This window comes from Pseudomyrmex gracilis, unplaced genomic scaffold (assembly GCF_002006095.1).
Source record: "Pseudomyrmex gracilis isolate BER0280 unplaced genomic scaffold, ASM200609v1 scaffold_7, whole genome shotgun sequence".
NCBI lineage: Eukaryota > Metazoa > Arthropoda > Insecta > Hymenoptera > Formicidae > Pseudomyrmex > Pseudomyrmex gracilis.
Window position 1 is genome coordinate 1654285 of NW_018020591.1, and position 27671 is coordinate 1681955.

Below are 27671 nucleotides of genomic sequence, written 5' to 3' on the forward strand. Positions count from 1 at the left end.
GGTGATGCCGATAACTGAGGGCGTGTGGTGGTGATCGGTGTGCGGGCCGGCCTACGAGGGTGACCGGGGCGTCGTCGTGATCGGCGCTGGATCGCGCGTGTCGACGTGTCGCCCGCGAAGTCGAGCTTTTGCCGCCGTCTCGTCGTCGCCGCCGCCGCCGCTGCCGCGAGTGCGCCGAGCCGAGCGGAGCGAGCGGACGGAACGAAAACGGACGGTCGAGCGAGCGTGAGCGAGCGAGCCGACCGTGGCGGGGCCCCCATGGTTGTGTAAATGGCTGACCGGAGTCGTCGGAAAATGTGGTTGTTCGCATGTAGCAGCGCGTGATCGACAAGGCCGGGACGACGCTGAGGTACGACGAGGAAGACGACAACAACAACAACGACGACGACGACGGGAGTGAATCCGATCCACGCCGCGGCGCCACGCCGGCCCCGGAGAGTTTATTTACGACGCGCCCGGGACGCGCGCGGAAACATCGTGAACACCGCCCCGATGCCCCAGGACTCGAGTGCCTCGGGGAGGATTTTCGAGATCACCGTCTCATTTCGTCTTTCTCTCTTTCGTTCTCTTTCTCTTTCTCGTGTGTTCTCCACTCTCGTGTTTTTATTTTCCGTCTTGGTCGATTGATCGCGTTTGTGCTCTCGCGAAGATCGTGCGAGAGAATTTCAAGTTAGTGACATCCGTGCGATTCGGTCGTGACGCGATGCCGTCGTTCGCGAATGTTTGAGCGGCCTCGTGGCCGTCACTTTTTCCGCGACGACGACGGGAGTGAGTGCGCCGGACTGTGTTTTAATGAGATGCCGATCATATGGTCGAGATCGTTTCGCCAAGTTGAGGCCCGCGCGTTTCCCATACGTCGGACTCGCGTAACGTTACCCGTCGTGGCAGGTGGCGGCTTCACGCAATTTATTTCGCGCTTCCCGGAATGTTAGGGGCGCGTGCGGCACGTCGGATTCCTCCCGGACGCCGATGCTGATACTCTGGACCGAATTGTATACTCGTTGTGTTTTCTCTAGAATTTTCGTGTCAGAAAATCGCGAAAATGTTTGTGCATTTGTGTGATTGTAAAATAACGTTGCAGATGTAAATATATCGACGTATACGGAAGTAATTTGTGCAGTAACTTATGCATGCGGATGTTGACTAACGGCATAAAATATTGTCTGGTGCACAAATTGAAATAACAATGATGCAACGTTGATTTTATTTTTATAAAACAATTAACTTCAGTGTTTTATACCAATCTTTTATATTGTTTTCTTTAAATGTCTTTGTGTTAAATAAAAATCAAGCATGTTGTATAGAAACATTGTGCAAAACACAAATGTTTAAAATAAACTGTTAGTTTTTTATTTTCTGTTGTGACTGTATATTTAGTTTGATTTGTAATAGGGAAATTAATTTAAGTATCTCTGTGACATAAATTAAATAAAGATACTTATTTTACTATATATTTCTGTGATTTAGAAACAGGGTAAAAAATGTCAGAAACTGAGGAAAGTCTGGCAGCCCCAGATAGCACTACAAAGGAACAGCGGTTAGGCTTTTCCAATGGGGATGATGTACTACAACACAAAGATGGCAAATTTTACCTTGGTACAGTTGTCGAGGTACAAACAAAGCCTGTTATTTATTAGTTTTCTTCTAATTTTACCGATTTTGAGAATGCAGTGCAAAATTTCTTTTTCACACAGGTGGACTTGGCAAGGGAGAGATGTCTTGTCAATTTTATGGACAACACATCTTCTTGGTCCTCGTTTAAAGAGTTGACAAAGTTGTCCATGCCAGACTCAGACGTTATGTGTGTTCTCTGCAAAAAATCTCAGCCTAAGACTGACAATGACATTGTTGTTTGCAACAAGTGTGGCCGTGGCTACCATCAACTGTGTCATCAGGTAGCATATATGTGTAGTCTATTCATGTTTGAAGGTGTAGAAATACATAGGATTTCACACAGACAAAAAAAAAATGCAGAGACACAAAATATCTAACAAAAAAAAATGTGTATCTTTTTACAGCCTCAAATATCAAAACAAGAGACAGGCGCAGACACCCAATGGGTGTGCAAAAGATGCATGAACAGCCAGCGCACACGTGACTCTTGTGAGGCAAGAACAAGGGAAACGGTTAAAGAAAGTATCAGAAAAGTTTGCAGCGGTAGGGACCAACCTCGACCTCACCCACCAGATAGCATGGCAAAGCTGCCATACGATGTAAGAGAGAGATTCGAGTTTAAAATATATTAATTATTAATCTGGCAAACAACTCTGTGTAATAATTTGTAAACAAAATTGCACATGATGTAGATAAGTGCGATCTCCAAACGATTTCTATAACATCTTTAATTTCAGCCTGATATGTTAAGTTGGGACGCGCATCACAGAGTAAACGCTGAACAAATTTATTGTTATTGCGGGCTTAATGGGGAATGGCATGCACAGATGTTACAATGTGCTCGTTGTAAGCAATGGTTTCACGAAAAATGCATCAGATGTTTGACTCACCCTTTGTACAGTGGGGATAGGCAAGTACATGTATTTAAAACAAAAAACAACATTTTTAAAACTTCAAATTCAATGTAACTTATCAAATCACCATGTATTCTCGTGTAATTGAATAAAATTCGCAGGTTTTATGTATTCGTTTGTTCAATGTGCAATTACGGAAAGGAATTTGTTCGGCGTCTGGAAATGAAGTGGGTAGATCTGGTGCACCTGATATTGTACAATTTGACTGTTTATCACGCTAAAAAATATTACGATCTGGACACCGTTATTATACCGTACGCGAACGACAATTGGTACTTCTTACAGCTTCCATCACGGGTAAGACTTTTTCCAGCACAATATAAGATACGCCAATGCGCGCAGATTAATTGCACACACAGGATTCGATAATATCTTATTGTATTTTTTTAGATTAGAGATGTTAGTGCTCAAGTGCGTAGAGAATCAATACTGGCGATATTGACAAACAATAGAAACCGGTTCAAATGTGGCAGAGAAATAAAAAAGCGCACTACAATATGGGGCCTCCGCGTCAGACTGCCACCGCCTTGTCCGATCATCACTCTTCCAGCATCCGGCGAAGTAGATGACTTCGTATTGCGCAGATGTTCCGCTGCTAATAAAAGACTGCAGTATCTTCCTCCGCATATAGGGTTAGCTAGTGAAAAACTCAATTACGGATTTTAATTACGTGGTTTTTTAAATTTGTATTTGCGTAAAAGATCCGATATATGTTTGCAGTCCTGTGAGTTTGCCGGAAAGTACAAAACAATTGATGGCACTGAAGCAAAGTGTGTCCGAGAATGTGGAAATTCCTATAAGCCCCACAGACTTAGTGATGCGAGGTACGGTTTATCAAAATTCCGAAGCGGAGCGAAGTTCTTGTCCGAGTCCACCCAGTCAATCGACACAGTCTTTAAGAGAAAGGTAATCATTTTTCTCACTTACGCGTGCGAAATATTCTGAAACGTTATTTCACGTTTGAAGTTTGTGTTTTATTGTTTACGTTATTAAGCAATTTAACTGATTGTTGTTGCAGGTATAGCGGCGGTGGTTTTGTGAAGAAATCATTCCCGTTTCCCAAACTGAGTTTGCAAAGAAGACGTCGTTTAATGGCGTTAGGTAGTTCGCGAGAAAGAATGCTACGTAAACATAAGAAAAGGGAAAAAGGAGAGGGGAAAACGCAAGGAGTTCGAGAAGCAAGATACAGAAAGGCTCGGAAATTGCTGAAGAACGCGATCGCTAAGGTAGATGTCACATTCCACAAATGTACACAACAAAGTACCTGCATTGTGCTTCGAATTATGATGAAATGTGCATGTTTTTTGTTTTCTTTTGAATACAGAGCAAGTCACGAACTTCAGAGACATCCGACTTACCTCCAACGCCCCCGACTTCTGTGTCTGGCCCTCCCACTCCACCAGCCACGACGTCAGGCATGTCCGAAGTATCCGTGCCTAGCTCCGTGGATCTGATGCATCCTCTACCACCTTCGACGCCCGCAGACACGAGCGGTGACGAGACCAGCTCGAGGGGAACTCTGGATTCCTTTATTCCACCACCCAAAGATTTCGAAGGGAAGAACAATCCGTTCAGCGACTTGGTGGGCACTCCTTGCAGCCTGAATCAAGCGAGCTCGAGCACGCCGTTGCCGTACAACCCGTGTCCCATCACCTTGCCTCTACCACTGACACCTGTGATCTCGCAACCGCCGGTAGTGCGTCCGGCAAAGAGGCAGCTATCGGAGAAAGATATTATCGTCGATCGAAATGGACAAGTGAAGCGCAGGAGGCAACATCGACGGGGACGTCCGTCTCAGCAGCAGTTGCAGCAACAATTTCAGCCGCACACCGCCAGCAAAACGGCGGCCATTTTGCCGGCTCGTAATAACGAAGTTAAAAGTGAATTTGCCAGGAATTTACGAAGTTCATTTAATGGTGCCTCGAGCAGTGCGAGTAGTCAAATTGGAAATTGTGTGGATTATGCCTTAAACGGTAGGAGGTTGAGACAGCGACAGAATAACGAGAAGCTACCTCCGCCCGATCCGCAACCGCAAAGAAAGAGCAGCTTGCCTTCCCCAGTGAAGCAAAGTGCGCCCGACATATCTCTGGATGACCTCAAGTCATCGGTGAATATTTACTTCGGTGCGGCCAACAGAATAGCCGCCGGTGAAAAGTTTGTCATTAAAGCGAAGAGAACAGCGCCGAACGGCCAGGCGCAATACCTCATCGAATGGGAGGGACTCAATACTTAACGGTAAATAATCAGCTTACGACGAAAAATATTATGGAATCGTATACATATATTTTAAATTGATGTCAAACGAGGGCGGCCGGCGATCAGAGAGCTGAACCGCGGCATCTTGTAATCAATTCTCGGTGTTTTCTCGGCAAAATGATTGCGATCAATTGTTTTGCGTTCACATGCACTGCCACTTGTTACGTACATTTCATAAAAAATGTATGTATTTATCGGCGTATATAGAATACGTGAGTGTTCTTGTAAATGTGTGTTTTGTATGACAGTTGAAGTTTTAATTTGATGCATGAAGAGTTTTTTTACGCGCGTCTGCGAAAATCATTTTACTTGACGATTTATTGAAGCTTATTTATTGCATTGTTTCTATAGTTTTATTCACGCTTGAAAGTAAAATATTCGATATTTAGCACAATTATTCTTTTAAATGTATGTGTTTTATCTATTTTTAACAATCAAAGAAGTACGTGAAGGTCTGTTTCTTGTTGTCTCACGCATCTAATTTAAAACGAGTGTAATGAAATACTCGTTCTCTCGAAGGACGTTTACAAGAACAATCAGCTGTATCGCTTATCGATTGTAAATAGTGTAGCATAGTAGAAAAAAAACTTGCGGAAGAGAATTCGACACGGTGTGAGCCGCGGCGACAAGGAAATGATCCGCGTGCTCCTCATCCGTAAAACAGAAAAATTGGCCAATCGTCCCTGACAGAGATGCGACATCAAAAAAGAAGCACAGTCGTTTTCACTTGAACTAACGTATTAGTATTATCTTAGTGATAAATAGTTAAAAAAAAAAAAACAAAAAAACAAAACAGACATCCTGCAAAGGTTATTTTTCAATATACTTGTAGACATAGTCTTCGACTTCTGTGACTCCATTGTCTCGAATTACAAATTTACTCTTGTGGACGACAATCTTACAATGCAAAATAAAACCGAGGTCATCAAAAATTTAATTTGTTGCTACGAATTTACACAAACCAACAAATTTTTACTATTACGCACATTACGCGCGTTCGAAAAATTAAAATTGAATTATTTATTAAACATAAAAAAAAACAAACTAAAATATTTGCCGGATATTTACTGGACTTCTGTGCTGTGAGTGAGAATTCAAAAACATACAATTAGCGTATTGTAATGTTTTCCAAACACAAAAGTCCAAGAGCGATGTAACTCGAGACGAATGAAGTTGCAGACTTGGCGTTGCTCATCATTGTACAAGATTAAGAAGAACAGGCACCATCGGTCGAAATTAAACGAAAAACATAATGTATACTGGACATGTAAAGTACTTGGCCAAGTTATCTGTGCAAAAAAAAAAAAAAAAAAAAAAAAAAAAAAAAAAAAAAAAAAAAACCAAGTAACGTATAAACGGCGAATTCGAACTCGTTATATCAGGTATACAGTGTGTGAACTCATTATCGTATAGATACGCACCGTGCAAAGACGATTTTACGCATTAAGCGGGTGGAAGACGAATCGCAGTTGTACATAAAAACAAAAAAAAACAAAAAAAAACAAAAAACAAAATCGGAAACAATCACAGTTTAGGAAAAGAGATGGCAATCCGTGAAATGTAACCAGTGTGTCACAGATCATCTTAGTTTTTGATACAGATTATTTTGTACTCTGAAAATACTGCGCCGGGATTATTCTGTAATAAGAAAAATACTTTACCTTAGATCCCACAGAATCTATTTGGTCATAACTTAATCAGACGATATTTAAAAGCGAACTTGTAAGCGATATGATAATATACAGTTGTGTATTGCCGTCATTAGAGTTCCCAAATCAAAAGAGCTTATTAGAAGGGCTAAAAGAAAAAGTAATTGTTTTTTTTCGCCTGCGACAAATTATTATCAACGACAATTAGCTTTCGCGACGAAAGATTTGGTTTACATTCTGTAAATAAACATACGTTGAGACTTGTTACGACGCATCACTGACGGGAAACTGAGCATAATTTATATATTATTCCATTCTTCCTGTCGCTCGATTTTTATATATTGAAACAATCTGTCGAAAAGAGAGATTTTACTCGCAAAAAAAAAAATTTTATCGCATTTATACTTCGATTTAATTCTGTGATCGAGAATTAAAAACAAGAAACAAGTTTTAACAAAGTTTTTTACCAAATAATATCTGCTAAATTATCTGCTCAAATAATTTTCAAGTTTCCCACTGACTTAACAATGACAAATCTACAAAACGACTTGATGTTTGAAAGACATTAACAAAACTGAGAAGATTCAGTTTTATTGCTATTTATTGAAAAATGTTAAAGTTGCAACAACACACATTTGTGTTTGCTTTTCTTAGTTTCTTTGTTTTTATTCGAAAAGAGGCTTGAACAATTTAAGGCCACTGTGGTATGAGACGCGAGATTTTTTGTGAATTGTCGTTTTTATTTTATCGTAAGATCTCTTTCCAAAGTGTCAAAAAAAAGCTCGTATCTTCCTTTCGCGCAAAACTTCGGCGAGTAATTTACAAATTTATACAATTAAGTGTCTTACAAATTATTTTGTCTATTTCGATTACTCAAATTTTATTTTGTATAAATTACTTCCTCGAAAATCTTTGTAATATATAACATGTACGTATAGTTCGTTTGTTTCGATATATTATTAAAAAAAAGTCTACGTAAATTATATACACACGTTGTTCACACACGAATGTAACGATGGTAGAAACATTTTGCTCGTTTTTTTTTTTTTTTTTGTTTTTGTTTTTTTTCGATTTATATGTACCACAAAAAAGCACAATCTCTATCTTTTTCTCCCTAACGTAGATAAAAATATTCGACGAAAGCAAGTAAAAACAAAAAAAATGGTCACTGCCAAACTTCTAAGTTATATTTAAGAAATGACGTCGGACACACAACGCGTTGTGTGCGCTATGATATAGTAATGTTTGTAAGTAAGTGAAATTTCTCAATCTGTATTTATCGTCACACACAAACACACACACATTCATTATTCCATACGCGAATGCTTAACGAAGCGGCTGTCGTGAGTGCATGATTTCGCGAAGACACGTGCTGATTTGCGACGAAAATTTCATAACATGTGCATGTACGCGCGGAATATCCGAAATTTAAACACGAAGTTTTTTGACTGTGATCGACAAACGAAAATGGCACGGGAGAAATAAAAGTCTCGCAATTACTTTTAACGCACTATTCAGAACTTTCTAATTAAACGACAATACTCCGGCGTGTGAAAAATGAAAAATACATAGAATGAAAAATGAAAAATACCATAGAACGTAAAAAATTCTTAAGATTTATATTTTCCAATTTTATGCAACAAATTGTAAAACTTGTGCTTGAGAATTTTGTATTGTCGTGCGATTAAAAATTTCGCGAATGCGTAGATAGATAGAAATTTGTTTTCGTTTTAAAATACGCATTTTAAAGGAAAATTATTTATTTGAAGTCAAGTTTCAAAAAATTATACTTAGTTTTCTTTTTAAAATCAATATTTTAAAAGAACGCATTCTGTCAAAATGTGAAGTGTACGCGGAATTTTATGTTCTTCTCTGCCATCTCCGGTTGAACACATTAAAAATGTGAGACTGTTCCGCGTCGACGATTTGTTGCCTTGTTTGTTTTCGCTTTTCTCACATAACAATCGTTTAAATTGTAAAATACGTTACGAACGCTTTGAAATTTTTCTTTTTTTGATAAAAATCAGAAGATCAACCGCATTCCATTGGGGTCTCGCGTGACAATCGCAAAGTTCAGAAGAGTCACGATCGTAACGTCGCGGATAAATTCGTGTTGATTCGCGCGAATTTTAATCGCCGGCGATAACAGTCGCTCATTCTGCAGAGAGTCAATGTCTGATTGAAAAAAAAAATAATAATAATAAAATAAATAAATCGCGATAAAGAGAGATTTACAATTGATCGCGCACGTTGCGAATCGGCATGTCCGAGCGTTCTGTCCAAAATGGAACGTGTGCGCGACGAGCGAGATCGTTAATGCGGGGCGAAAATTGTAACTGCCAGTAACGCGAGTGTATAAATTAAATCATTAAATGTGTGAAACTTGACAAGTATAAAGTTTCGTACTTGATGATTTAATATTATAACTCCCACTCACACATACACACATATACAAACATTTCTCTCGTCCATCTCCTTTTTTTAACGTATAAAATACCCTACAAATACACATCAGAGAGTGAGAGAGAGAGAGAGAGAGAAAGAGAGAGAGAGAGAGAGAGAAAGAGAGAGAGAGAGAGAGCTTAATTATGTCTTTATGTGCCGTTCGTATGGTGATTACAGAGCGTGCGATACAGGCTCGAAAAAAAAAAAAAATAACTCAGCGTGTCACTTCCAAAATCGGATCGTTCGATCCTCGTCTTCGGTGCATTTGTAGCGTTCACCCCGTGCGAGATTTCAATGAACGTTATCTCTCGATACAATGTGTTCTCTGTCGCAGCGTAAAGGGAATTGGAATTTTATAACGTTTTTAGGAATTTATAGCGTTTTCATTGAATTAAACCCCAGAAAGTTTATGTGATAATCATACGTCCCGGATTTAGTCCTCTCTGTGTACACACATACATGAACTCATATACATGTATAGTGTCATGGAGGACAAAGAGTACCGGGTGTTTTGCTAAAAAAAAGAATTGAAATTTTTGGGACACTTGTGAGGAAAGAAGCACTTTAGTCAATGCGCGATCAAATTGTTGTTTCGAAATTTAGAGTATTCCATGTTGCGCAAATGAATAAAATAATCGATCGGATTATTAAAACCTAAGAAAATTAAAATGAAGTAGTTAATAAACTGATTATATGCATGAAATTAATTATTTAAAAAGTTATTCAACTGCGTGCATGACACATGTCATCGTACACGAATGAGATTGATTTAAATTTAAATGTGAGTCTCTCTCGATTGTTAACATAAATATTTTATATCATTTACGTCATAATTTTTGCTCGTTGAATTATGTATTTGTAAAACAAAACAATCGATTTTTTTGTTTGCGTTGATATTTTATACGATGTATGACTTTTTGCGTGATAAGATTATCACGTGGAAAATACGATACGATGATCTCGATATATCGTATAAAATACGTGCTAATAATAATCGAATGCGGAAAATGTCATTTACTTAAAATTAAAAATTATCGCGGTTATAGATCAGACAGATTGGTTTTTTACTTATTATTTATATACACAAACTTTTATAATCACAGATGTGTGTCAATCTTTCGAAACTGATCTAGAATAAATTATTTAAGATTGTGTGCAACAAAAAGAACATAGGAATTTTTGTGCCAGCAACGTGTTCGTAGGAAATTTTATGCTTAAAATATATATTTTCGACAATATCGTAACGTGTGAGAGTCGGTTTTGCGAAGTATTCGTGATTTTCGTACGTGGTAAAATTCTTGCAACGATCAGTCAGGTGACGATGTCTTCATGCCAACAAATGTTGGAAAAATCTGTTTGTTTAAACCGATTAAAAATTCCGCCGTAATTATCAAATTTTTAGGATTTGTTTGTTTGTTTGTTTTTTTTTTCCTTTTTTTTTTCTTTTTTTTTTTTTTTTTTAGCGTAATAAGATTCGACGCGATCTCTTCTTTACGACAAATGAATGTTTCGAAGCATTACCATGTTTTTTTCACGAGCGTAATTAATCGTCGAGCCGAAAATCGATTCTGTAATCCTCGTGCGGAGATGGATGACTTGTGACTGGGAAAGTAGATCGAAATAGTGTGAAAAAAACAAAAAAACGTGTGCTTCGTGTGAATGCTTAATTTGCTCGTACGTGTGTGCGTATGTACGTATGTGTATATTTGAGTGTGCGCAATTAACTCTATAAAAAAAAAAAAAAAAAAAAAAAAAAAAAAAAAAATATATATGTACAGTAGGGAGCACCATATCGTGCGGCTCCAGGTGCGGTCGGAAGAGCCCACGTCTCAACACTAGCCACAATAACTTCTAGAATGTCAAAAAAAAAAAAAAAAAAAAAAAGTAAAACAGAGCGAAGCGAGCGATCTCTCAGCAAAACAGTTTAAACATCATAAAAAAAAAGAAGGCGAGACAGTAAACACGATGATGAATTGTCGCAATCCGCGCGAGAATTCTTATTTCATCGCGCAGTAATGACGCTCGTTTTTTTCGCGAAATCGGAAGAAATTTGTTGTTTCGCCGAACTTGATATAGTGAAGTGTGATAGAATCACTCTCTCTCATCGCCGCAGATCTCTGAATTTATATTTCTGCATACATTTCCATTTTTAACGTTAATTCAGTAATAGTGGACTCTCTGTATATACACCGCCTGCGCTTATATGTTGAATTATTATTACCGCTCTTGTGCCGATGTCCCTTTCCGACATCGCTGCCGGTCGGTTCGCGAAACAAATTGCTTGCGAGAACACAACTGTGGTTTTCGCGCAACACAGAAAAGTGACGTATATTAATTGTTTTTGATTAATATATATCATTTATACAGGAGAGAAAAGATGTGTTCTAAGAAAGAATTTTAAGATTTTTAAAGAATGAATTTTGTCACTCTCATTTGCAATTAGATTAAACGCGCAAACACACTCGTGATAAAACAAGAAGGTTTGAAAAGATGATGGAAAGGAAACGGCAATGGAGAGCATTTTTACGTTTATTTGATATGTGTAGATATGTATACAGAATGTCCCAGCGAGTTGTTGTCGATTGATCTACGTATTTTGTTGAATAATCCGAAATCTGGTTTTTTTTTCCAAGAGATTTGTTAAATAATCCAAAGTCTTTTTTTTCCGAGAAATTTTATCTACGCGATCCTTGTATTTGCTTTTTAAACTGTCAAATGAAATTAAAAATTTTGTGTTCTGAAGATATGAGATCAAGCTCTTGTAACGAGATTTGTTTGCCTGCACGCAAATGAATTTTGTTTTGTTTTTTTTTACTTCAGTCACGAAAAAAGCTTGACTCTATTTTTTGACTCTATATTTCTAAAAAAAAAAACCACAAAAAATCCGTAGAACGACGATAATTTGGGACACGTATATGCGCATATATAAATAGTTTTAGATTATCTTAACGAGCTATATACAATTGTTTTTTTTCTTCCGAGCTGGCACTGATGGTACACGCCGCCCGTCGTTGCCGCGCCAAGCTTATTACGAAAAATTCGCGTGTCGTTATCACACATGGCACACGACGTACGGTGCTCGCTCTCCGTGTTCATTGTTGTTTACTCAGCTTTTTGTAAAGAGACTGATCTACAAACTGATTTCTTCACTTCCCCTCCACCCCACCCATTTTTCATATACACTTCATCCATTCTCTCATCGACTCAAAGTGACGCGCATGCGGAGATCCACGTACAAAGTTGAAGCGAGAAAAAAAAAGGAAAATAAAATGACCGGTCTCAAGAATGACCAATGATCACGGTACCGCTGTAAAGAATAATAAACGATACACGTAGACTTACCTAAGACAATGTTCCGTCTCTCACTCTTCCGTCTGTTCCTCAAAAAATTCTACCGTACTTTAAAGAAGTTTCGAAGAAATGTTACGAACGTGAGTTGTTACAACAATTGATTTTATTATAGCTTCTGGTAAAGTATGTGACAAGAAAGAGAGAAAGAAAGAAATGGGATGGTGAGTTCAGGAAACACGAAAAACAATTTATTCAGTGAAATGGATTTTTTTTCTCTTTTCAATAATTCTGCATTTATCAAATATATATGTATATATTTTATAATAATTGCGCGCATAGGAGATAAGAACAAATTTTTAATCGGATAGGAAATACAATAATAATAATTATAAACTGACGAACTATCAAATTTTTGTAACATGATATGATATACAAGTCTCGTACAATCGTACTGATTTTCGCAGTTTTTTTACATTTATTTTGATCATGTACGTGTGCGTTACTTCACGCACATAAGAAAAGAAAATAATTGTACCGCATATCTACAACTCTTTCAAAACGATACTTTCGTTATGCCTTATGTTAACGCCACGCGTTACGCAATCATCGACATGTCGACTCGATATTGTCCCTTGGATTGTTACTCATTAGAATATCATTTTCTTTGTGCAAGCTTCGAATCGTAAACAATGTAGATTATTACGCAACAATTGTATCGCATCGACGGAAAAGGTCATGATTCATATCAAACAAATCAAAAACCGATAAGAGCTGACGTTGAAGACAATTTGTACTAATTTTGTTTTATTTCCTTTTTGTTTTTCACAAAAATAGTGATAAAGCAATCGAAGCGATGCCCCCAATATCGTTTATCAGCGTCGGCTCTTGCTAAATCTCTCTTCCTTTGTATTTCATTTATATCTTTAGATTTGATACTTTAAAATTGTCAATTTTTATTATAACAATATAATTTAATAATTTTTTTTCTAAGTTGGTAACAAGTTTTGTTTAACTTTCTTAGCGTTCAATAATTCCGCAAAGAATCTGAGAGATTGCAAATTTGCACAAATTAAGTGAGAAATATACAATATCGCGTAATATCAACAGTGAGCACAAACAATATCGATATGTTGCCATGTATAAATACACTGTACAAAAAACTGATATAGAAAACTTTACAAAACAGCTAATTGTATCTACAAGGATACAACGAAGACTTAACTCATTCAACCCTAGGTTGATAAATAATTTATATATACATATCTTGTGTGTGTATACATTGCGATATCTTCACTATGAAGAATGCAAAAAAAAATTTCTCTATGAGCGTAAAGATTATTCGTTGACTTGAGCTTGAGAAACAGCCTACATTAGATTGTCAATTCAACATTTACAATCTAAAAAATATCTTGATAGACTTTTGTTATTAATATATATATATATATATATATTAACAATTTTTTGGTGTTACCATTGTAACTACTTTGCTACCTTAATCTACAATGAGAATCTCCCGGGAGATTATTTGATTCTGTCGCCGTTAAAAAAAGAAACAACCGACCATTAAACGTACGTAATTATCGTCAGGGTGTCATCACGCTTGCTAGAGAAGGGAATATCTCGGCTTGCAGCGGCCCATAGTCGACCTCCTCGCCGTCCACGGATATGTGCCCGTTTGTTCCCTCCATAGGTTCTATCCGAAACGCTTTTACTGGTATCATATCGACGCCGGCGCAGGCCAAGTGTGTCCCAGTACTCAGACCTAGTAAAAACTGATAAACAGAGAGACTAGTGAGTATTGCGCAAGTTTTGTTTCATGCATCTTCCAAAGACACAGACTCACTTGTACTAAGTTAGCTCGTGTAATACCGGCTTTAACTATTAACAGCCAAATAACTCCATCCGCTAAGCTGGCACGTGGCGCAAAGAAATAATCTTGTCCCAAGTGCGTCTGATAGGCTGCATGTACCATTACGAATTCACCTACGAAAATTTCAAACGTGAAACATGTACAAATATGTGTGTATACAAATGTCAAGTATAATGGATCGCAATTAAAACAATAATTTTTTATATAACGTAACGCTGCAGAGTTTCTCACACGAATGTTTCTTCAATTACGACCCATTATATTCGGCATTTTATTTAAACTGACGTTTACTGTGAATTTAACTGGAGTCAAAGGGTTAATAAGTGACATATTACGCAGCAACCTTTGAACCGGATTATATGACGATTACAACAAACATCTGTCTTCGAATTTGTATTTTTCCTTGTACATGTGCTGGAACGAAAACTCTTAGTTTGGCTGTGCGCGCATTGTAATATTTTACTAATATTCAATTTTTTTCAAATAATTCATGTTAACGCGAAATAAAAAAAAAAAAAAAAAAAATTTTTTAAACCTCGCAAATTCAATTATTCAAATCGCAACGCTTCCTGCATTGAAAACAATATGTTTGCACATCGACACGTTGACATGAAAAAAAATTTCATAATCTAAACATTATGCTTTACCTTGTACCGTCGTCCAGCAATTTGAGAGTTGCGTAGTTAGCGCAGGAAGTGTGGACGATGGCCCGTACATGACTTGGCTGTTACCGGCATTGTTTGCACCTTAGAGAGAGAATATATCAAATTTGTTAAAATGAAGAGAGAAAACGCGAATGTCATAAAATAAATTTGTATAACGTACACGTACACAGTTCGTTTAATAAGCAAAGCACACACGTACCAATCTCGGCGCTATCATTATCATCGACACTGTGATAACTCGAGATCGAGGCTGTGCTGAAGTAAGTGGATTTCGCCGATCTTGCGGAGTAAAAGCTGTCGAGTCTGTGCCTCTTCACGACATCGGTTTCGAGCGACAGGTTTTCAGTTACCACGTCGCTATCGTCATTTAACTCGGATGACTCACCGAAAGAGTCATGAAAGCTCTTAGACTCAGGTGCGGCACAATACCTATGTAAAATAATTTTTTATTAGCACATTAATAATATACGCGTTTGCCGAAACAAATATAACTTGACAAAAAAAAAAATATACTGTCGAGTTAGGTTCTTTCCGGGCTATTTGTTCATTCCATTTAGATTTCTATAATTCATCAGTAAATTTATGTCGAGATTAAAAAAACACATTATACAACATTTTGTGTTAAAAAAAGTGTTTTATATAGACGCGTGACGCTGTGCTACTTCGTGACTGTCAGATTTTGCGCGACGACCAAATATAACAATAACGTCAATTTGCGTTACCTGTCGAGTTCGTTCTCGTAACTTCTCGAGTGCGACAATATGTTCTCCGTGTCGTACTCCTTGCAATAAATCTTGCCGTTTCCAGTATTTTCAGACGAGGAAACCTTGTTGCAGGGCAAATACGACACTTTCCCCTTGTACGTCCTCAGACCTATTAAGCGCGCTACGCTCCACACGGTGAATCTCTGGCCTCCAATTGCGCGCAACCGTTCGCTTTCGATGTCAATGTCGGCCAGCAGACCCCAGCCCACCGACAGAAACGAGAAGAGTATCCGATTTCTAGTCTCCACACGCACGAGATCCATCGGCGTTCTCTTGCATTTAACAGCCGACAGCGCGCTGATGAGCAACGGATTGCGGTCGTACGGCTCTCTGCGAGAACATCATCCTATTATCTTCTTGTTGAATGAAAACACACCGACGTGTGTGCGTTGTCGCGCGCCACTGTGTCACAACTCGAATAATTCATATCCGAGTTGTTTTATGAGAGAGACCGAAAAAAAGACCGAGAGATATTACAAATCGCGCTCGTGTTCGAACACGCATAGTGCACTTTGTGATATGAGAATCGTCCCACTCGTTGAACTACGCGTCACACAGGGTCGATGAAACGGTTCGATTATGCAACGCGTCGTTACAATCGCGCGCGCGATTCTTGCGTTCTATTCGACGTGATAATTATGTCAAGGGAGATACAAAACATGACCTACTCTTTGGCATAAGCGATGGACTTGGCCAGGCCGTTGCCGGAGCCGCACGGTATCACGCCAAGCGGCAACTCGCGCAGAGCCCTTTCCCAGTCGGGTCTCTGGAGGAGTCCGTTCACCACCTCGAAGACGATCCCGTCGCCGCCGACCATCAGCAGGCCGCAATACTGATAGATGTCCTTCGTGCGCACGAATTCGCAAGCGTAATTGGGATACTTGGTGATGTGAATCTCGTAGGACCTCTCCGCCTCCGACAGGATCGGATGGATCCTCTTCTGGAAGGTCTCTCTGCCCCTTCCGGGTCCGGATTTCGGATTCAGCAGAACGAGAAGTTTCCGATTTTCTCCCGGACATTCTGTAACATTGCAGCGAGAACGCAATTGCAATTTTCCGACTGCGACATATAGTTCGAGTGTTCAATGCTACTCGATAATCGTAAATGCTTATCAAGAAACACATTTCGTATGTAAAACTTGAACGTTATTTCCCGTTACGCACCTGGATATTTTCTTCTTTTCTTAGACACACACAAGGCATATTTATTAGATTACATTATCTCGACCTGACGATTGCGTTATTTAAATGAGATCAGAAATAGTTGATGAAACGCAGCGCCCGTACCTGACCGCTGTCTAATTTATTTGTTTATACAATTGTCGACGCAAAGACACGCAGCAAATTTGCTACGTGTGTGTATCTTTTGTCAGATGTTGTTCGAGAGAAATAGGATCTTATTAAACGCGCGCGCTGGCGCGTCAGTACAACTCGCTGACGCATGTGCATGGAGCGCGTTAGTAAGAACGTAATTTTTTAAAGACCTTCGAGTAATGAATCTTTCTACTTTCAAACGCTCGCGATATTAGAAAGCTAAACGTTGCTCATTCGTCGCTTATTGTCAGATATGAAACGCGTTTATTTACAGAGTTGATATATTTTTGTTTTAAGCGTAGTGCAAGTACTCGCAGATATGTGTGCGCTTATCTGTAAGAAAATGTAACATAATTATCAAGTTCGAATCTGTCTATCGGTGTTCATGTAAATAACGTTTGCGTAACGTTTGCGAGTTGCATCACGCGCCGCGGCGGCCGATTCGTTGCGCTATCTTTTGCGCGACGTTTCGTCTGCAACGTCTGAGTTATCAGATCCAAACGAATATCCTACAGAGAGAATTATAAAACACAACAGTGACATCGCGCACAAAACTATAAAAAAAGAAAAAAAAGAAAAAGAAACAAACATTTTCACCAACTAACGCAAGAAATTGTACGGCACAAATTGCGTGCTTTTTTTAAAAACAAATACTCGTACTCGCGCTGATAAGATAATAAGATTATTATTGATCTTTGATCGAAGTGTAAAAAAACTTTGTTGACACAAACGAACAATGATTGGTTTTTACACAACGTACGCAGAGATTAAAGTGCAAGCAATTGTACTCGCTCGTGTGAGTAATTTCTTAATGGATTTTTAGCAAGCGAGATAAGTTGTCTTTTTTGTTCTACTATTGTCGATAATGTGTTGAAATCACATTGTTTTTTTCAGCGAACACGTGTTGGTCGCCACACACAAAAGTAACATTATGTCTTTGACATCATTGCAGTTTCCATCTCGCGTCATCTTTCGGATTCCTTGAAGTAATCGCGTTACATAAACGCGACGCGTTTCGTCATCTTTTTCTGTTATAATCCAAAGATTTGTTTGACACTCATGACACACGAGATTTATAAAATTTATTCGAGTATCGCGTCGGAAGTGAGGAATCAATTTTCTTGTTTTATTTTTACAACCGCAAACCGATTATTATTCAGCGCGCGACACCGCGTCGAAAGAAATGGAATTTATAATTTTCATATTAAAATACATAAATTTATTTACACACATAAATTTATATCTCCACGCGATTTATATTTCACGTGCGCGACTCCGCGGTGGAAATTGACAAGCGCTTCTTCCTCGAGATTCGCCGATGTGAATCCGTGATATCCGTGTGAATTTCAAAAATCAGGACGGAAACAGATTGATGGAGAAATACCGATAATGAATCTGCGCTACCATGTAACAAGTGACGCGTGTACGCACTTTCACATTACGAGGGTGTACCGAATAATGTTTTTTATTGTTTCGAGTGTTATTGGTACTTGAAATCGTTGCGACCTCGTGTGGGAAGGCGTAGGTACAACACGATTTTAATTTTACATAGAGCTGAGGGCGCGATAACGCCTTTCCACATGAACCAATGATACTTGAAACAATGGTCAGGCGTTATTTGGCACGACTTCTCACGCGAGACGGCATTTACGGCCCTCTCTCGATTGATTTCCGTAATAGAAAACAATTACTCAACATCTGGAACTGTAACTCTCTCGACTCGGCGAGCGAACTTTGAACGTAACATAAATTTATTTTTCACATCGCGAACGCCGATAAACGCAAATAAGTATCAATTAGGAACGTTTGTCAGATAATCTGACTCGGCGAGAGTTTTGCATAATGCAAGTTGTGCCGCGAATGGACAAATTGATCGTGCTACTGACTCGTGCGAGCCTGTGTGAACGCCAATAGAAAGGACATTGGTCGCGACGGCAAACCTGCGTGTTATTGCCGCGACGGACATTATTGTTTCTCGGGAAAAACGAGACGTATCGGACTTTCGTCTTTGTGTGTGCGCGTGCGTAAAGCGCGGCTCGCGTGACAAATAAAGAAAAAAAAAACAAAACAAAATCGCGGAAGAATAGATACACGCGCGCTGAAATTCCACGCGCAGCGCACAAAAAAGATCGAGGAAATCAAATCAGGAAGTCGCGTTTCGTAATGAAAACTGTTTTTTTCTTTTTTTTGTTTTGCAACGCGATACAGCGACATAATGTTGGCTTGTTGAAATCGCGCGACGAACAAAACTCAATGTCAACGAGCGAATGTTTGACACCGAACAAAACACGACATGATTGATGTAGAAAATCAACAGGCCGTCGCAATTGCAGACGAGGCAAAAAAAGGCAACTTCGCGACTGCTGGATGAAGTCCACTCCGTATTTATAGCAGTTATCGCGCAGCGATATCGGTCACTAATTCGCGATAATCTCGTTAAAATATTTTTTTCCCGCGCGCGCGCGTGCAACTGCGCGTTTCGATGTGTGTACAAAACATTAATCTAAAACAAAATAAAGCGTCGCTAATTTGTTTATGTAAATTTAAATAAAACGACGTTATATAAACTTACATTATCAACGTTAATTATAAATTCACATTTGCAAATCAGCACATTTGTATATCGATTGAAAACGAGACAGACGACGCTTCTCGGCCATCGATGCGTGTGTACTCGGAGCTTGTGGTCCGTGTGTAAATATTGTTTAATATGTAAAAAAAAAAAAAAAAACCATTGTATTACGTAACACGGAGTTTCTACATTTTGACAACAGAGTAACGAAACATTTACGTAACATCGGCGATCGCGGGACAAAAAAATTATGACAAGTTTTTTTACTTTGTGTGTAAATTTGAGTTGCGTGACAATTTAACAATTGCTTGTGATACATGGCTTATTAAGATGCTGGATTATGAGAAAAAAAACGCTAAAAAAACTAAATGTATAAAGATAATGAAAACAATATGAGAAAAAAAACGCTAAAAAAACTAAAATGTATAAAGAAATACCCGCGCGAAATAGCGACGTTCGTTTGGAACAACGAATACCTCGTAATCGTGGAATGCGTTAATTTTTAAAACGATCGCGACAATCTTTTTATTAAAGTGAATAAGAGTCGCACAGCGACGTCCCGCGTACTGCGGCACGTATTAATTACTTGTGTAATTGTTTTCAATTGCAAGATTATATAAGAGAAAATAAGGAACACGGAAGCTTGCGGGATGGTGCGCGGAAAATACCTGCGGAGGTACGGTTTTGATTATTACAACCTCGATGTAATTGCCATTTGCATAAGCGTATTGCACGAGGAAGGGGGAGAAGAAGCACGGGTGATCATTATTCGGTAATTACGCGTGTCACGTCGAGCGTTCAGCTGCGGGAATCGGTGCAAATCTCTGTCACTTCGTTAAAGTTTTGTGGATTAAAAAAAAAAAAAAAAATGAATATACTAAGAAATTTAGACGCAAATTAAATTTAGACGCGAAGTGTTGAACGCGCCAGACACAAAGAAATTTGTTGCAAAAACTTTTCAAAAAATAAACTTGCAAAAGAAAAAGAAATAAAAAAATATGTATATTATAATTCATTAAAGCATCTCATTATGATTACGTACAGATTACCGATGACGTATCAATTTATGTAAGCAGAATAACAAGCCTAATAACGAGTCGGATCGCTATAAATTAGCGGATACCATTTAATGATGCAGCAACAAGAAAATAAGCGGTCCGTGGTTAATTAGCATTCATACAACCTTAACCCCAATTAATTATTAATATATTCACAAGATCTCAAAGGTTTTTCAAAAGGTTTTTCGGTGTACTTTCCCTTCGCACACTCACCCCCGATCAATGCCTCCAGATTACCGTGACTGGGACTCATCAGATTCCTCGGTACCGGCACGTTGGCGACCAGGCACTTGATCGCCAATCGCCACCTGCTCGCCTCCCGCAGATTATCCTCGTGTCTGTCAAAGCTGCGAAAACGCAGAGTGATAGTTGTGCGCTCACGCCTGAACGCGCCCTTCACCCGCGTCTTCTTCAAGGTGTACGCGTATATGTACAGATACGCCGAGGTGTCGAGTTCGTCGTGATGCTGATAGACCTCGGCCAGTTCCACGAGTTTCAGCTGCGACTTGGACGCGCCCGGACCGCATGCACAGCTCCCGGCGTTTCGCCGTCTGGACCGCATGCATCGGCATCCAATGATGTCGGCCAAGGCGATTGTCTCAGTTTTGGACGTGCCGTTGTGTTCCTTGTGCAAACTCAGACCCTTCTCGGTCAGTCTCACCTTGTAATACGTGTTCTTTTTGGACGTCACGTAGAAGATCTCCTCGAGAACTGCGCTGCCACTGCCTTGAACGTCCTCCATGGTGCGACGATGCTTCGTCTCTACCATTTGGAGAATCGGTCGCGTATTAAAAAACACGGTGATCGAGAAATTCGCAGTCGATTTACTTCCGCGTGCGAAACTCGCTCGCCTTGCATGAGACCGTTAAAGTACAGTCAAAGCGATCTCGCGCGTTCGCACCCTGATCTCCTTTCCTCTCGCGCTATTCAACTTCAACGTCTCTCGGTGCGAGAGGAAAGCACGTAATGTAATCTGGCACAGATTACACGAGACTGTAAACAAACTTCGCCAGTCGGAGATAAACAAGCGTGCGAGTGACTTGATCTTGATGTTTTCGTTACTCATTCACAACGAAGAGTCGATGAACATCCGAGTCGGCATTCGTTATCGTTCATCGAGCGAGTCACGAGCAATTCGCTCAGTAATCATCGCCACGTGTACGACTGTTTGCAATCAGAAGCGTCTGTCCCGAAATTTTCGTTTTGTTTTTTTTTTTTTTTTGTTATTGTTTTACACTGACGAGTCTACCTGACGTCGTTCTTCGTAAAAATTCACACAGGCGTGCAACGAACCGCGCGCCCGGATCCGTTTCGTCTGGCCGCGGGATCGTGCAAAAAAAGTCCGACGTTTATCTGCTCGCTCCGAACGACTTTTATTGACACAATACAACCTTGAGCGACGTTTACTCTGAGCCGCGAACTCACGCAATGCACCGGGAGTACACAATGTAAACCAAACCAAACTGTCGAGAGGCCTATATCTATCAGGGCTGCTAACCCTGCCAGCAATGTCGGTCTCTCCCACTACGGTTACCACCTCCTGCGACGCATTGCCCGCGTCTTACCCCTCGGCATGAGCTGTTCCATTCCACGGACGGGGGAAGATATGTGCAAACTGAACTGATAAACCTGGCTAGATAACTAGTCTTGCTAGATTTTCCGGATTGTTTTTGCAGAACTCGCGCACGCGTTGCAAGCGACAAATATTTCACATCTCCCCGTTGAACAAATATTTCTCTGTAAAACCTGTAAACTTTCTCATGAGAATTCTCATTCCTCTCTTTGATTTTACAAAGGTAGAATCAAAATTACATTAATTAACATGCTATGTTCTGTATATATTTTATGTAATTATTTTTCTAGTTAAAATATTTCGATCCATTTGCACAATTCTCACCTTGCAGTTAATGTACGTTTTGTTGTTGCATCGTCGAGTGTCCAAAAAAATCTCTCGCGGTTCGAAATTACGAGCCAATTTTGTTATTTAAAATATTGTTTAAGTCAACTTGGGTGAGCTAACGCGCAAGCTCGCTACAAAAATCACATCATACACGGAACAGAACCGAACAGATTCGCGGACACGTAACTGAGCCGAAATGAAACATTTTTATTCATCGGATTGGTTGTGTAGTTCACATGCGTGGAAACGTGGACATCGCGGCGCTCGAAACGCGAACACACAAAATGCACCAATGGCCGAGTTTCCTCGAATTCAGAAAGAAGACTGAGGTCCGAATTCATAGTTGTTTCTCAAACTAGCTGTCATAATATATTATAATAGATAATATATAATAATAATAATATATTAAATAACATATATTATACATATAATTTATATTATATATTTATTATGTTATACTTTATATTATATATTATATATATTATATACATACTACCGTAAGGTCACTGACCTCAGTCGCGTGGCCTTGGCGGGTCACTGACCTCGGCCGCGCGGCCTTGGTGGGGAGAGGTCACTGACCTCGGTCACGCGACCGCGGCGGGATCAATGACCTCGGTCACGCGACTGCAGTGCAGAGATGCCAGTTCGTGGACTTAGTAAGCATTCAGCATCAAGTGGAGGGGATACGCACACAGGCGACAGCCGTGTCCGTGTGGTTGGCCAACCATTGGCCGAAGCGCCGAGCGCACACGGACACGGTTGTCGCCTGTGTGCGTATCCCCTCCACTTGATGCTGAATGCTTACTAAGTCCACGAACTGGCATCTCTGCTGCAGTGGAGTCACTGACCTCGGCCGCGCGACCGCGGCGTATGAAAGCATCTGGCTGCCTTTAAGCCTATGTCACACTACGAATTAGGATTGAGATTGGATTGCAATTTGGCCAATTAGAGCAAAGATCACTAAACTTAGGATTGGTTTTCTTTCTTCTGATTGGTCAAATTTCAATCCAATCTCAATCCCAATCCGTAGTGTGTCATAGGCTTTACATGCGGCGTAATTTGCGTAAAGGCCATTCTACATAAAACGCAGACGCAGATCGCACGCCGTTGATCTCGAGGAATTGACCAATCACGTAAGTCGATACGCTGATTTGACAAACGTGAATAATCAATTTCGCAAGATTAGCGTGATGCAACCTGCCTTTAAGCCTGTTCCACATTGATCGCAAGCGCAAACGCAAGAAACAGGTCTGGTAGAATTGACTAATTGTATTGATCAAATCAGCCAATTGACCAGCGTGATTGGTCAATTCTACGAGATCTATACTTTGAGTTTGCGCTTGCGATCAATGTAAAACGGGCTTTAGGGCGCGTTGGGGCGAATAGAAGCATGTTGGGGCATGCGACGCGAACAAACCTTTGATTAAAGGCCGAAGCACAGACTTTTTCATAATTTGTTCGACACGGCGAATCGACCAATGCGATCATTGCGGTCATTGCGGGTGCGGCTTACGTGAGCATTGCAAGCGGAACCTACTATTTGTTATCCAAGGTCTGGAAAAATACTGTTTACTGGAATTCGACTCTGAGACTGCGCATGCGACACATCGTGCTTCCTGCATCCCGTCCTTCACAGCCTTTTAGTTGCGCTTTTGCAAGTATTTTCCTTTCTTACTGCTTTTACACGCACTTATTACAAGTAAGTACGTACTNTACTTTGTTACTCCAGTTGGAGAAATCAACCATTCAACCGTTTACGGTGAACATACCAAGAAAATCACTATTCAAGCTTAGAATGGCGTATGGACTATCTTGAGTCGGTCCTTTGAGCCACATATGCACCAAACCAAACCTACTGTTTACTGCTTCTTCGATTATATATTTCTCAGGACAACAAGTGGTAACAAAAGTATCCTCTCGTATTTTATTGCTTTATCGCGCACACTATACTTATTAGCTTTCTTGCTACAAGCTCAACATTCTAGAAACGACGACGTTTCGAAAAATTATATCAGTAAACGTGAGATTTTGTTTCTGTTTTTGTCCGTGTTTTTTATAAACAATTGATATTGATACTCTGCGCCCGGTAAGGTGTAAACAGCCGCATTTGCGTCAAGGAGAATCGGCGCGCGCCTTTGTTATGGCGATTACGTACTTTTAGCACAAACAGCTGATTCGGCGAGTGTTTTCCCGCGTGGTGTGTGCGTGTAATGCACGTATGCGCGATTCGTGTGGCGGTGCGACGAATTAAAAAATTTCGCGAGAAGTGGTCGATTTTTCGCAGGTGTCCCCGGTACGGTCCGTTGACACGAGGAGCATTTCGTTTGAAATAAGATTCATTGACGTGTCCTAAATGACGTAATTGGTTGACGAGACGGAGAAACGGCATTCTCACGAATGTCCACGTACGTATCAGGTGCGATCAATTGCGCGCTTTGCGGTGCCCTGAGAGGGCGATGAGCACACGTTCTAAGGTCACGTTACCACCGGTGTTGATTTTGTAATGAGACTCCGCGTTTGAATACCGTCCGCCGACAACCATGGAGTCCAACAGGGGAGTCGTGTTGCTGTTGTTCCTGGCGTTTTTCCTGTCGTGCACCGCGGAATTGGGCAGCGGCGCGAAAAAGCGCGGTGACATCACGCAGAAGTCAAACTCCAACGAGGAAACCGAAAAAGAGGAGGACATCACCGTCGAAGAGATCGAGAATACGTTTGAGCAGCTGCGCGAACTCGGTGCTCTGCACGATACGATACTGAAGCTTGCGATTGCTGATCCGATTCACGAGAAGATCGGCAAGCAGATCAGCAAGAAGGATGGTGCCGAGAGCAAGACGGAGACCACCAGCAAAGAGACTTTGGACAACTCAGCGGTGAAGAATGTGTGGTCCATGATAAGCCAAGCGAAAGACATAGAGCCTCTGGATATCAGAGGAAGGCATTTGGATGAGGAAGATATAGAATCCTGGGATGAGGATGTGTATGAATTGGAGGAGGAGATTCAAGAACCATTGTCACCTGAAGAGCAAGCAGGTAAAGTGGGAAATGTTTTACCAGGAGAAATTTGATTTTTCTAAGATCTCTTCAAAATAACCTTGTTTTTCAGCTGAGCAACTATACAAGAATGCGCAAACCATTTTGGGTGCAATGCGCGCTAACAAGTCCGAGGGCTACCAGTTGCTTATCGAGGCGGCAAAGTTGGGTCACCGAGAAGCCAGATCTATGTTGGCTTGGGCGAGATTACTCGGAAGTCGCTTGGGTTCTACTACCTTGAGAGTATCTGTTGATAATATTCCCAGTATATTTGAGACGTTCAAGGAGCTTGCTGATACTGGACTCCCATCTGCTCACATGGTACATATATGCAATATGAAAGTAATTAAGTAACTGAGATTTCTTAGAAGTTTGTAAATTTAATGATATATTTGTGTACAGGGACTTGGATTCTTGTATGCTACTGGTATTGGCGGCGTTAACGCATCTCAAGCAAAGGCATTACTCCACTACACTGTGGCTGCTCTGGGCGGAGACACGCGGGCGCAGATGGTCATGGGTTATCGGAATTGGGCGGGTGTAACGACGCCTACTTCGTGCGAGCGAGCACTGGACTTCTATCGAAAAGTCGCGAAGAAAGTCGCGGAGGAAGTATCGCTGAGCGGCGGTCCGGTCGTGCAGCGAGTGCGATTGTTGGACGAACACGAGAATCCGGGTTACAGTTCCGGGATCTTCGATCAGGATTTGATAGAGTACTACCAGTTGTTGGCTAAGAAGGGCGATACTCAGGCGCAAGTCGGTCTCGGTCAGCTTCATTATCAGGGTGGTAGAGGAGTGCCTTTGGATCACGAAAGAGCTGTGCAGTACTTCCAACAAGCTGCCGACGCCGGCAATCCAGTAGCGATGGCTTTCCTCGGAAAGGTATAAACTCATGTGGAAAATGCGCTTGTATAGTTAAACAAAATAAAATTTCTATACAAAATTAACTATCTTGATACTGTTGAGTTGAATATTTGTTTATTACATTCTGAAATAATTTTTACAGATCTATTTGGAAGGAAGCGAAATTATCAAGCAAGACAACGAAACAGCATACAAATTTTTCAAAAAAGCCGCCGAACTGGGCAATCCAGTTGGCCAAAGCGGATTGGGTCTCATGTATCTGTATGGAATGGGAGTAAAGAGAAACACTAATAAGGCGTTGGCGTACTTCACTCAAGCAGCAGAGCAAGGCTGGGTTGATGGACAGTTGCAATTAGGCAATATGTACTTCAGTAAGTATTTGTGTTTACTTATAGTTTCATGTTGTGGAGAGTTAACATGCGATTGTTCACTTCTGATTTATGAATAATGTACAAATTTATTTTTGTTCAGGTGGTATAGGCGTGAAACGAGATTACAAAATGGCAAACAAGTTTTTCAATTTAGCCAGTCAATCTGGTCATGTGTTGGCTTACTATAATCTCGCACAGATGCACGCCACTGGTACCGGACTGATGAGAAGTTGTCCGACAGCTGTGGAATTGATGAAAAACGTCGCCGAACGAGGAAAATGGAGCGACCAGTTGATGGTGGCGCATAACGATTACCGAGAAGGCAGAATAAACGAGGCGTTCTTAAATTACGCTCTTTTCTCCGAGATGGGTTACGAGGTCGCGCAGAGTAACGCGGCATTTATCTTAGACAGAGGAGAGACTGACGTTTTGTCGGAAGAGGAAGGCTTGATCAGAGCTCTGGCGTTGTGGGCGCGTGCTGCCGCGCAAGGATATTCCGCGGCTCAGGTATATAAATTGAGATATTTTAGTTTTTGATTGAACTCTGAACATTTCGCGCTGTGAATGTGAGTTTTGCTTCGTTTCAGGTTAAACTCGGTGACGCGCATTACTACGGCAGAGGAACGAAGATCGATTACGAGGCCGCCGCGAGTCACTACCGTTCAGCTTCCGATCAGGAACAGAACGCCCAAGCTATGTTTAATTTAGGATACATGCACGAGCGTGGTTTGGGCCTGGCCAAGGATCGTCACCTGGCCAAACGGTGCTACGATCTGGCCGCGGCGTCCAGTCCGGACGCACGAATACCCGTAGCGCTGGCTCTGATAAAGCTCTCCTTCCTCTTCGGTCTGGATTACATACAAGAATTCAGTTTAGTCGATCAGTTGGACAAGTGGGATCAACTGCTCGGACAAAACTGGGATTTGTATCTTATCGGATTTCTCACAGGAATGCTTAGTCTTATTGTATACTTCCGCAGACCACAGCCACCTCCCCCACCGAGACCTCCTGTTAACTAAATTTAAATTTTGTACTTTCGATTCAACTCTATTGCGTATATATATATATATACATATATATATATATATATATATA

At 40.5% G+C, this 27671-nt stretch overlaps 3 protein-coding genes across 4 annotated transcripts; 2 read left to right on the plus strand and 1 right to left on the minus strand.

Annotated features, from left to right (window-relative positions):
• Positions 1 to 230: 230 nt before the first annotated feature.
• LOC109859536 (metal-response element-binding transcription factor 2) lies at positions 231 to 9088 on the plus strand. Of its 2 annotated transcripts, none has more exons than XM_020437883.1 (10): positions 231 to 349; positions 1468 to 1610; positions 1695 to 1895; positions 2019 to 2213; positions 2352 to 2524; positions 2630 to 2825; positions 2919 to 3160; positions 3249 to 3434; positions 3547 to 3754; positions 3853 to 9088. In XM_020437883.1, the coding sequence occupies exons 2-10, from the start codon at positions 1482 to 1484 to the stop codon at positions 4759 to 4761; spliced, it is 2439 nt and encodes an 812-aa protein (XP_020293472.1). In that variant the 5' UTR covers positions 231 to 349; positions 1468 to 1481; the 3' UTR covers positions 4762 to 9088. The 2 variants fall into 2 exon arrangements, with proteins under 2 accessions (XP_020293472.1, XP_020293482.1); XM_020437893.1 differs by lacking the exon at positions 231 to 349 and adding an exon at positions 488 to 992.
• Positions 9089 to 12490: 3402 nt separating this feature from the next.
• LOC109859854 (sphingosine kinase 2-like) lies at positions 12491 to 22424 on the minus strand. Its single transcript, XM_020438509.1, has 8 exons — positions 22309 to 22424; positions 20625 to 22157; positions 16137 to 16488; positions 15427 to 15798; positions 14904 to 15133; positions 14687 to 14785; positions 14013 to 14152; positions 12491 to 13941 (listed from the first exon to the last, which is right to left on the minus strand). The coding sequence occupies exons 2-8, from the start codon at positions 21178 to 21180 to the stop codon at positions 13753 to 13755; spliced, it is 1938 nt and encodes a 645-aa protein (XP_020294098.1). The 5' UTR covers positions 21181 to 22157; positions 22309 to 22424; the 3' UTR covers positions 12491 to 13752.
• Positions 22425 to 24159: 1735 nt separating this feature from the next.
• Positions 24160 to 27645, plus strand: LOC109860001 (protein sel-1 homolog 1). The gene is made up of 6 exons (XM_020438816.1): positions 24160 to 25341; positions 25415 to 25662; positions 25744 to 26223; positions 26348 to 26576; positions 26677 to 27083; positions 27164 to 27645. Exons 1-6 carry the CDS (start codon positions 24852 to 24854, stop codon positions 27593 to 27595), a joined length of 2286 nt encoding a protein of 761 aa, XP_020294405.1. The 5' UTR covers positions 24160 to 24851; the 3' UTR covers positions 27596 to 27645.
• Positions 27646 to 27671: the final 26 nt, after the last annotated feature.